The sequence below is a fragment of the Papilio polytes genome, unplaced genomic scaffold, assembly GCF_000836215.1.
Source record: "Papilio polytes unplaced genomic scaffold, Ppol_1.0 DF824058.1, whole genome shotgun sequence".
Classification (NCBI taxonomy): Eukaryota; Metazoa; Arthropoda; class Insecta; order Lepidoptera; family Papilionidae; genus Papilio; species Papilio polytes.
This window is the reverse complement of record NW_013525146.1, coordinates 1,074,823-1,087,713: the sequence shown is the minus strand read 5'-3', so window position 1 is coordinate 1,087,713 and position 12,891 is coordinate 1,074,823. Positions and strand designations below refer to the sequence as shown.

The window sequence follows — 12,891 nt, the reverse complement described above, 5'->3', positions numbered from 1 at the left end:
AAAGAAATAACGTTAGCTGAAAGTTGGTTGCTATGTCTGATGTTTTTAAGATGTGATATTGTTTGAGGTTATGTTTTTTGATGGTATTGCCGCGCGTCGTGGCGAGTTTGCGTTCGGAAGCGGTGACCCGAGCGGCCGATGTTTTGATTGTGGCTGACATTCGAATACAATCGATTATTTGTTTAATATAACTCGATGCCGCACTCGCTTCTGATATCAAATCTGTGTCCGGCTGTTGAATTGAACTACATTGTTTTACCGCCCTTTTTACGGTACTAAAAGTTTTAATAAAAATTACATAAACATCACAAGGCGTAGTATAGTAAATTTGTTTACGGATATTCTATAATTTCAAGACAGACAACTATTATGAATTTCCGATAAAAGTATTTAAAAGTTATCTTTTGAAAATAAAATAAAACACGAATTAAGGGGTCGTACGATGTTCCGAAACAATAAATAATGTCGCGAATGACAATTATTGCCATGCTCCAATAAATCTATCGGTTTGCCAACAATTGCATCCATTGACAAGTTTCGAAACCTCAGTAAAACAAAGACAATTAACAATCAGGATCAGTTTAAGCGATTATAGTCTCTACTTCAAAATATTGAATAAGGCCCGAGCTGACAAATTCGCATGACATCGATTATGGTGGTAAATAAAATCGAATGAGTGAATCGATTGTCCCTCACAATCGCGACGAATCGATTCAGTTCGCGAATATTGCGAATAGATATTTCAATATGACGGCCGTAGCGGCAAATCAAGCGAATTATTTTGATCTAGTTCATTTAGTATTTCTCTTGTTTGAAGGCTCTTTGTTTTACTGATAGAAATTGCATCAAAACATTCCATTGCAAATTCGTTTTAGTTAAATGTTATTTCAAACAAATAAATTAAAATGTAAAAACACCAGTACCGCTTAAAGCCCTACAAATGGTTCTATATTACCCCCTCTTTCTGGAATGTTTTAATGGGGGGAATTAAAGGCGTATGTGTGACTGTTTTGCTTTCTTAGACGTCCTTTTCTGTTGTCTGGCTTGGGTAGTCCCAGGTCTAACGTCACCATTTTTATAAAACTCAAAACAAATGACGTTTTTTACGTGGAAAGATAATTTGAATACGTTTATACATTTTCCTGTTTTGTTTTCTGTGTTTTTTATCGATTAAACCGTATTAAACATTTTTATTGGCAAGGAAATCACCCGTGTTGACATTTTAAGGTAAAAAGTGACATTAATATTTCCTACAGTTTCAAGTATGTACGAGTCATATGACTGCATGTATTTTTTAATTTCGCCAATTTATTACAGTTTACCTCAATCCTTAATTAAAACTAGATTTACTTCTGACGAGATTGTAAAAAAAATAGCATAGCAAGTGGAGTTTCAAATTACGGAGTTTTAAAACGCGCTCATTATTCTGTTGAAATCGAAACGAGTTGCAGTTTACAAAACAATCCAATTAATTCAGTAAAAGGGCCGCTAATGGTAATTTTTTTTAGCTACTGCGGTTGACAAGTCACAATGGTGGCGCCACTGTCTTTGTCCCATAACAATAAACGATTACGCGCGGGCTGTTCCCGCTTTAAACTTTTAAAAACAAATTAGTTGAGATGATTTATTGCTGGCCAGTTACGAAAGTTTAGTGACGTGACTCTATTGAGATGTGGAACCTAATTGTTGTAAAATTATATGTTGTTAAAACGATTGTTTTAATATTGTAATAATATGACATATTTTACAGTTACAATAAAATTTAAATAAGTTATGAATTTTAAAAAACATTATGTTATTTGTTTTCTTTTGACCTATTTCTATAGCTTTTCTAATTAGTTGTTTTTAAATACAAGATTTAACACTAAAGATATATTAACATATTTTGTAATTTTTAGTAAGAAATGATTTGATGAAAAAATAATTATCGATATCTAGAACACTGCAGTGCGCATCCCTATTTCGAGTCCAAAAGTTTCCATAGATCGTTTTCCGTTCGCGTGCTTTATCGCAATTTGAATGTGCTCTCAATAGCAATATAATCTGTGGCGTGTGACTGCCGTCGTAAGTCGAAGGTAAGCTGGTGACATGCTGTTGGGAGATAGACTAGTTACCAAATATTAGGTTAGTCCGCGCAGATTTACATCTGTGCCAAATTTCATCGAGATTCGTCAAGCCGTTTTTGAGATACCTTCCAACATCCATCCATCTAAATTTTAGCGTTTATCATTTCTATATCTGCAGATTAGACTAGGTGATTATTAGTATACTTATTGACGAAACCTAATATGTAGTGTTTTCTATATTCTATAGAGAAACTATGTATGTAAATCTATCTTATATTTACATACGGTTAGTTGCTATTGCTTTCTACCATTACTTTTTACAAAGAAACAAACGATATCAATCATATTTCACCTCGACGTCCATCTAATGATGTGAACACATTAAACTTAGTACAGTGCGGTACAGTACAGTATTGTACAGCACTGTACTAGGTAGTACATAGTACGGTACAGTACGGTACAGTGCAACGCAGTACGCGTTATTGGAGCAGTCGCGTTCACACGTTTTTGCCGACCCATCAATCACTGCCCACTATTAGCCGCTAGCTACTGATCTCTGGCTCGCCATCAGCCTACCAGTTAAATATTATGTAACCTTATGTTTGTTTCTGAAATTAGTATATCAATGAATATAAATTCTTTGGCTTAGTACAATAGAGTTCAACGATAATCACAATTTTATGAAAATAACATATGTAACAATGTTATGGTATCGTTAAGTTAGTAGACAAAATAAGGATTTAGTTGATCGCTAGAAAATTTCTCCCTACTTGAAATGAACCCAGGCCTAAACAGTATAACACTACAAGGTTATGTCATCGTTCCCTGTTGGTCAATTTCGGTTAAATCGCGATTTGTTTTTTGAAATCTTTCGTTGTTTCGCCGGCGGTCATTTTCCGGAGCCTGCGCGCATCCGTTTCTCAATGACTCGTTTCCGATTCAAACACCATGACCGAACTTTCGTGTACCTTTGCCTGATCGTATCAGATAGCATTGTTATGATTAGACGTTGTTGATAGCCTTGGCTCTAGTACAAATTATGTCTAGTAATTGTTGTTTTTACTCCCAACTTTGCTAGGGTTTGCTGACTTACAAAAATGCGGGTAAAATCTAGACTTATTAATGTAAATGTTGTATCGAACGTCACATGTTTTAACAAATGAAGATCTTTATTGAAGGTTACTTTAACCGTTGACTCATAACCTATTTAGGAACGGTACACAATCTAGAATCGAGTATTGTCTACGCGGTAAGTTGTTATTGCACCGCGAATAGACCGGAGCGTGCCAAGCCGTGAGTAATGACACCATTTAAAAGGGCCACGACAGACTGATGGGATCACAATTGGCACAAAGTCAAGGATACGTGAGCGAACGCCTTCTGAATATACTGCCGTTATAAACTTAAATAGTAATCTGTGACTACACATACAGCGTAGTTTTTTACGAATATGTCTACCCTATTCTGGAAATTTAAGGTGTGTAATTAATAATAAAATCCCCAGTGGAAATCGTACGAAAATTTGCTCGAGTTTTGATGCGGCCATGGTCGGCTACGATGAAATGTTAAATCTGATATCGAAACATCCCCTAAATGAATTATATGATAATACTTTTGCATGTGACAGTACTATACCTGTTTTAAAACGTAACCTCAAAATGGTCTTACATAGCACAGACATAGCGATACTGTCATATGCAAAAATATTGTCATATAATTAGTATAGGAGATATTTCGATGTCAGATATTACGTTACAACGTAACCGACCAGGGCCACATCCTGCGACAATTCCCTCCCTCTTGTGCAACCTATTGTGCCAGTTCTGTTCCACTTGATGCAAATTGCGTTAACGCAATCCAAAGCTAATTTAAAACAATACGATTCATTTCGAATCGACCTTATTCGGTATTTGTATGCTAATCGAGATAATCGATTACGGAAATTAATCGTTTTTTTAGTTATTTCAATTGAAAAGTTTAGTAGATTATTTACTGGACTGTTTAGTAACGTAATTTCAGTATGGATTAATTAAAAATACTTATAAAGGAAACTTAGATTCCAGTTGGTAGTTTCTTCCTTTCCTAGTTGTAGCGAGTAATTGTAGAGTAAATACAGATATAATTAACCGAGAAATCGTATCAATAAATAATTATAATCGATGTAGTTCAAGAAAAAAATATGTACCGGAACATGTTGCGTGCCGATCGAATTATTGACGTGAATCTCCCGGACATATAGTGAATCTAATTTCTCCATTTTCGACCTAATTGCTGTCTTCTTAAGGTTGTTATTGCGGTAGTTGTGATTTCGTTTTTATTAATGGTACTGAGGATGAATCAAGTCTAAGTCGGAATTAAACGCAATTATCGTCTATAATTATCGATCTGGTTAAAAGGATATTCGTTAGCCCTAGTTTCACATCGGTGGCTTTGATTAGATATTTATTTACAATGTTAATTATACATTTATATTATTATCTTAAACATTCTCCTTCCTGTCCTTTTCACTCTTAAGGTCAGCACAGTATTTTCTCTCTTTCACACTAAAATTCGGTGTCTTAACATTTGCAGCCATTACTGAATAGCTTTATTGTTTATCTGTCTATCAATACAAAATGTCAATGTTCTTTTAAATTTCATTGATATTATAAATCCAAAATCTTGGATGAATGGATTACGTATCTCCAGTACAACTAAGCGTATCTCGCTAGCTTTAGAAGTGGGACAGTCTGGAAGAACACATAGACTATGGCACAGAAGTCGCGGGTGACAGCTAGTATTATTAAATTATATGCAAGATTAGTTACTAACCTCTTTATTAACGATGTTTACGTGACAAATGTTAATTTGAAATTCAGATGAATTTCGGTTTAGTCATAAAATTGTTTATGTACTAGGTTAGAATCTCATTTGCACGCGAGATAATTAAAAAAACCAGGTTTAAAATAATACTTAATACTTTTTTATTTTGATATATGTTAAAACGCTTTGTATATCCATTTTATTGTATTTTTAAAACGTTTTCAGGTACGTATTTTCGTTGTTATCAATGGAAATGTTAGTTAATACCTATTTGACGAGATCTAGTAAGCAATTACAGCGATTCGCTACAGTTCTGGATGTACAAACAATTGTTAATTGCTTTGGTTTTCAATTTATGTAAGTCATTTTCGCCCTTTTGCACACTACCGCTGGTTTCAATATTCATGAGATCGATCTTAAAACTCTGTCATTTAAATAGTAGATTTTTTCCTAATGCCTTTTTGATAGGTTTAATTTGATCGTGATAGATTTAAATTACTATTACAAGTCTCGTTAATAAGCAAATTGGTTAAGGACATAGGCATCGTCATCTAATGATCTAGACTAGATCTAGGGAGAGCTACCAAAAATATAGTCTTATTGAAAGTGTTTATGGATTCCCGTAGGAGGGGGGTCAGTTGCCCTTACTCTAGCACCCGATATCTATGGTTTGATATACAATAGACTTGGTATATTTTATTAAGTTAATTTTGTTGCGTTTAATAAAGCTAAGAATTACCTTTAACTGAGCCTAACAATATTTGAAATTTTAAACGAAATAAACCGTCAGTGTGAACCAAGCCGTAGTCCTTGATACGATTATTGGAAAGTCGTTGAATTGGCCGCCGTTAGATTTTACATTTTATTTCCTATTTCATTAATTTCAATCGCTAATTATACTGATACTGAAATTAGGTCAATTTGTGTTTTAGTGTATTGTGATTTAGTTTTATTTTAAGACTAGCTGTTCCCATGCGACTCCATCCGCATAATAATATAAAAATTTCAATTTATTGTTCACATTTTCAAATTATCAATTACAAATGTCAAAATGCCATGACATGATGACAGTCTTGCTTCCTTGATGTTAGCAGCAACTTATGGTCTCTTTCCCACATTAGGGTTTTTATCCAAAATATTAATCCCCTAAGTTTAATGGCGTGAAAATATTTAGCCTAAAGCGTGACATAAGTGTAGGGCTTTTTATTAAAAAAAATATTATTCGAAAATATGCTGTGATTGCAGACATCTTAGGCAACAAAGAAGTGTGTGTTTACGCTTTATTATAATAGTATAGATAATCACAACTAAACATTCAGAGAAACGATAGTCTTGTGATCTTTTACTCATTCTTTATGGTGGAAAACCGTTAAATGAGGCTTAAGATCTTTCTAGAACCGTCTAGGTGACTTACAAAGAGGGAGTTCCTTAAATTTTCGAGAGGGATTTTCAAGAAATATATTCGAATTAAATTGTTGTAGCTCACCTTACAACCTTCACAGGTGAACGCGCCAAAATGAAAGCCCGCCGCCGGCTCCCCGCACACTTTGCACTTTTGGTTCATCTGTAACAAACAATTTAATACATAAATACAAGCAATATATCGTTATACATATACAGATATTAAAAACATAATTCTACGAGTTTTGAACATAAGATTAGGTAAAAGTAGATAATGTTACTTAAAAGGGAAATGACCACCAGTTGTTCTAATTGCAGGAAAATTAAAAAACCGCAATTACTTAGGAAAGAAGCGTCGGTACGTATTTCCAGCACAACATAGTAGCTGTTATCGGTCGATATAAAGTTGTGCGCAAATGAAAACCGCCTCAGAAACCCAATTCAGTGTTAATACGCCGTGACGGAGATCGGCCATTTTCCAATCAGTCATTTAGTTGTTAATTTCGAGGACCACGGCGCATGTTATTACAGAGTATGCGATAAACTCTGCGCTGATAACGATCGTATTGGTTTTTAATCCAATTTTTTTTATTAAAAAAATTAAAATGGTTTAAATAATAATTAAAAATGTAGTTGACACAGGTTGTCCTCTGCTCTTCATCAATAGCAAGGATATAACCTTAAAATAAATAATATATAAATAATATAACCTTATAAATATCAATACCAACGAAATATAGAGCTCTTTACATTGGTATGTGCATTTGAGAAGAAGAGAGAACCCGTCATTGCTCTTCTTGTAAGGAAATGTGACTCTTTGATAATATTCTCCTTAGGAGACTTAGAAGTTTACATATGCCCTATACTTTAGCCATCAACAGTGCGCACGTCAAGCTAAAAAAATTTAAAATACATAACCTAATATAACTTCTAAAAAATATTTGTACAAACTAAAACAATAAAATCCTAAAACACAAAGAAAAATACCCAATAATAAACCTTATCTCGATTGCAATATAACACAAATATAAACACACAAATGAAATTATTAAAAATCAAATAAAATAAAATCTGCACTTTTTTCTAAAATATTCACTCATAATTTATTATTATTGCTAGAACATGATGACGTCACACACCTGCATGCGTCGCCCGCACACCCCCGCCGCCCCCACTTCCTTCGGGACCCCGCTGCACCGAGCGTCAGGGACAACGCCAAATATGGCGCGGCCATCTTCTATGCGCCTGACATCACCACTTATCAGCCTCAAATACTTATTACTTCGACAACATTGGTTTTAATGATGGCTACTATTATTCAGAAGCTTATCTTTGGTTTATACTATTTAATAATAAAATGCTGCTCCTTACCAAATCCGGATTATTTGGACTATGGATAAATGTAAACTAGTACCATCTTGTTTTATATCTTCTTTATTTATTCTTATATTTACATTGAAATTAAAATTCTTATTTTTTTTAACATATTTTTAATTTGTCTCATCATCGTTCGTCGGTGGCCAGTGTTAACATAAAAATTTATAAACAAAATAAATACTAATTATATAAAATGTTCTTTTGTGTATTATAACATATAATTATTTTACAAATATTGGCCTTATTTTAATAACGCCATCTAGCGTTCGATATTGACTAACTAATTTCTGTTGATGAAATGGTTTGGGTTTGATAAATGAAGTGTGTAACTGTTACAAAGAGGACAGATATGGATTGAGTGCAAGAAAACTTGATATGATAAAAGTATTAACTCACATTTTAACTTATGTATAAAGCTATTGAACAAAATTCTTTACTTTACGTTAATACTAACGTTTATGTGTTGTCACGATTAACGTTGATTGTGGGCCGTGCGATATGTCTTAATACTGGTATCGCGTTAATATACAAAAGCAATTAACAATAAATTGTGTAAATGACGCCATTACACGCTGCAATATGTGGATGTAGGGACTTCTTTTATAATAAAAATTACTTTTATTTCGCAATATTTTATGTACCCTTGTGATGTCTCTAAATATGCATGTAGAGGTTATCTTTTATTCTGAGTGATTGAAAATCGAGGTTTTCTTTAGATCGTTTTGTTTATCAGTTTTTTTTTTAATTTGGTCCAATGCATAAAAAGTTGGATCTGTATTAATTATATTTGAAATGTAAAAATCATTTACAAAATATCTTCATATTGAAATAAATAGTTTTATTTTGTCATATCCCCTTTTCTTTCATTGGTCCAGCTGGTATGGTCCCCAGGGATACTCCGCGTTCCCCTTCTCCCCTAGTCACCGGGGCTCGGGATAAATCGTCGAGATGCCACAGATTATGTTATAAAGGAAAATACGATAGGCTCCGGAGGTCTCAGCGCGATTTATGCCTTTACAGACCTTGTACAATGCTAATTTATTTCATGTTGTTTATTTTACTTACAGTCTGTTAATTCTGAACGTTACTTATATCTTGATTTTATACTCAAATTCCACATAGTAATATAATTTTAATTAAGAATTAAAATGCAAATAAAAAATGCCTGAAACGGAACCCATGTTTAAATAAATGTTTGTATTTTGATATGAAAAGTTCTTTTAGTAATTAATTATTAATTTACTTAATTATATCAAAGCGAAATCGCGAGTCTAAATATGTACATTTATCTGCAAGTTTAAATCGGCACAGTCGATGACAGCAACTCTAATCAGATGCGAGTGCATCTCGAACGGGTTGAGAGTAAATCACGCAGCGTGGCGCCGCCGCCCGCCCCGCTATCAGCTCCGCTCATCACACCGCTCGCCGCTCTAAATTAGATCGAACACGATCCCCTGCGTGCTCCGTCCCCGCGCGGTCTCCGCGTCCCCGCGGTGATTTGTCGACTTTATGATATCGCTTCTTGTTACCTTAGCGTTTGAGTTACTTTTAATGTCCCCATATACAGTTAAAAAATAGAAACATCATTTTACATGAAAGTTATGGGTAGCATGATATTGTTTTTTGGCTTTTAAAGTATTATTTTACAGTTTTAAATTATGTTTGTTTGTGAATCGTGTTTTCTGTTCCGGTATACTTTAATCATGTTTTTCGAGAAAAACCAATATTTAAGAGTAAAAAAACAATGTCATTTTATTATTATACGACGTAACAAAGATGTGTATTTAAAAGGATTATTTTAATATGTCACATTACAAATTGGAGAAATGAATTCGGTGCGGCAAAATGGCGGCGTATTTTAACGTTTGCGCGGGAATCGTTAAATCGAGCAAATTATTGATATACGACATATCAGACAACGCTTTGGCGACGCTTTGCGATTTTATTTTAATTCTTAGCCAGCGGCTGTCTTCTTTAGTTAATACTTAATTTATAAGATGCAAGCTTACTGTTTCTTTTACGTTTGCCGCCAATACGTCGCTTTGCTTTTTAAAATAACTACTTTTATTAATAAAGTAGTTTTTTGTACTTGAAAGAACAAAATAATATATAGGAAGCTGTGGCTATCTTATTAGGAATTGTAGTATTTAATACAATTGATAAAATTTTCTTTACATATATCCGATTTTAACGTAGTAAATATCTTCTTAATAAAAATATGTTGTTAAAAATCAAGTGCGACGTTTCGTAAGGGGGTCGATTTATAATCGATTTTCGTTGAACTCACCATAATATTGGATGTTAAAAAACAACTGACGGTCAAAGACCCCGAAAGCAAAAATCCGCAAGAGATGTCAGCACCGTCGTATCCTATCCCGATAGCTGGCTATTCGAGCATGTGACTCGACGCAACAGATCGATTCCTTTTTTCTTGCGACTTAATTAATTTGTCAGTTGCGCCCATATTTTTGTTAAGTCTTGCAATGACGTCTACCATTTGATTATCAACTTTAACTCTTTAGTTTTAGGGTTGAAATTCATTAAACTCTATAATGACTTCTCGAGCGTAAGTAAGTGAAAACTTGCGACATGATTTGGCTTGCGAAAAATTAAGGACCGAAAGGGTTGTCCCAGAATGATAATCAGTTATCTCTTATAAGATCGGAACGCACGATTTGCATACTAATTAAATCATTTTATTTATAAACGAAAGCTTTTAGATGTAATTTAAAATTATATTCGAATTTAGTAACATTATTGACGCGAAGGATTTAATTTCTTTGTAATAAGACGTTCCATTGAAAATTCATAAATTAGTTTTATGACTTTCAATTGTCAAGAGAGCGTCATTTTAGTGCCGAATTGGCTGCAAACATTTGTACATATAACAAACAATTGATCCAACCTTTGGTTCAAAGCATCACATGATATTAGCGTCGGTCGTGTGAGAAACACCGCTCTGTCATTTTCCTACACCGCCCTGGGCCGGACTCGTCGTGGGAATCCGAGCTAGGGCCTTATGGGAATACGTAACAGGACATAAGCATCGCTCCGGGAACTCAAAAATGACATTGCTCTCGTATGTTGGTATAACTGTGACTAACATTGGTTTATTTTCAGGCTATCTTGTTATGTTGGTAGTGTCTATTTTTCAAAATGTTGGTAGTGTTTTCCTAGTTCATTATTGCAAGTATTGAGTTCGGAAATCTTGGATTTTTTAATTGCTTGATATTTATATTAAAAATAACTGTTAATTGTAAATCCTAAAGTATTATGTTATACAAAAACTGCCGTATATTTTTTGTTTTAAGTATAAAATGTGATTTTTGAGCTCATTTAATTTTTAAGTACGATACAACTTCGAAACCTTGATTTTTTCAACTTATTCAAAACCTTGGCGATGAAAATGAGAATAATTAACGACAAGTACCTCAATATAATGTATTATACTATTAATTTAAATCATTAAGATATAATATTTAATACAATACAACACTTTTTAAGACTATCTTTATAAAATTCTCTCAATTCCTCATTAACGAAATTTTTTTATATGTGAATAAATATTCTTGCATTTAGTAGTTCACTAAATCGACCAATTTTAGTTTTCCATTAAATCTAACATTTACTCAAAGCTTACATTGAACCTATAGATGTATACTAAATATAATAGTTATTAATCATAACATTCTCTTCCACGTTATTATCTATCTCCGACCGAGATAATCTGTGCCGAGATCTCGATAGATATTTTGACGCTCACCGCCTCGTAAAGCGAGGGTGTTATCTTGAAACTTTACGTTATTTTAACGAACAATTTTAAGGGTTCCTTTAACTATAGTAAGTGGAGTAATTGTTATCTTTTGTAAAATCTTTTAATAATAATGTATTTTAATTATCTTTTAAAACTTATACCGGCATAAAATTAACCTTTATATACTTAAAACAACTTAAAAGGAGTTTTTTGCACAATTTATCAGTAATTATCAATGCGAACATAAGTAGATATTGTGAGGTTATTCGATATACCAAGTGATAAATATCGAATGATCTGAGAATAGGGAATGGGAGTATTCGTACGGTTCACACAAATCGGTGCAAGGTGTAGCGATGTAAGTGAGCGCAGCCAATGAGTAATATCAGACTGGATGCGCGGAATATGGCGGTAAAAAAACGTCGGCCATTTTTTATGTCGCTACATATTTTTGCATATTTTTCCGAAAAAAATTAAATTCAACTTATTGAGTTTTTCTTTCATTTTTTTCGTTCTGGTATCTTTTGAAGGTTGTTTCCGTCAATCGATGTTATGCGGGTCAGTTTTGTAAAAAAAAGATGGTTACCTTGTAATTAAAATTATAAATGAATACTGTGAATTATTCTATGATTTTTATTATTAAAATTAAAATCTAAAAACTTACAATTTAACACGACTATAAGAGAACATACGAAATGAAAACATGCAAAACAATTTTGCCGTTGACTACTGCGAGAATTCTTGATTTCGTTTTGATAGGTAATAATTTGCGACGGTCTTTGAGTTTCTTACGCGGATTAGATGCAGTCTCGTTTTTATCCGCATTTAACTTGCTCACGGTTTTTGTAGCATTATAATTAATATCTGCTTACCGGCGGTTCTGTTTTGTAGACATTTGCATGTCTGATGCGGTAAGTGGTTGTTGGAGTTATTTTGTACCTGACAATGACGAACTAAGTCGAATCAGATTTTTATATTCTACTATCTTACTTCTTATTTATATACATACGAAAGTTTAGATGGTTATTGCTACATTTATTAAGAACCGCTTAACGGATCTCGTTGGAATTTAGCAATGTAGAATATAGCCTGGAAGAACACATAGGATACTAGTTGATTTTTCAATTGGACCTCGATTTTTAGGGTTTAATTTTTAACATTTCTAATTACGATATTTCGTAAATTGACGTAAGGAATAGACTTCTAAAAGTAGTATTTCCACTACAAAATTCTCTAAAATAATCAAGGGTATTTAATCGCATATTCAAGTAATATTTTAGCCTTAACTTGTGATCTATAATTGCGATGCTCTTATGGACAGCTGAGATCGTACAGCTTCAGTGCTCGAGGTCAGGGGGTCGATACAAGAGGGCACGTAATAACCATCGTGTTGTCGACCTGCACCGATAGGTGGAGCTTTAGATTTTGTATTGTTAAAGCACAATAATATACAGAGAAAGTGGGGTAAAGGTATGTTTCGTTATGTATATT

The 12,891-nt window shown here is 33.5% G+C and overlaps 1 protein-coding gene across 1 annotated transcript in view; it reads right to left on the bottom strand.

The window, feature by feature from the left end:
• Positions 1-12,891, bottom strand: part of LOC106100306 (knirps-related protein-like) — a 56,497-nt gene that overhangs the window by 6,808 nt on the left and 36,798 nt on the right. The window contains exon 2 of the mRNA XM_013279130.1: positions 6,355-6,432. Within this exon, the coding sequence (XP_013134584.1) occupies positions 6,355-6,432 (78 nt within the window). The remainder of the gene's footprint in view (positions 1-6,354; positions 6,433-12,891) is intronic.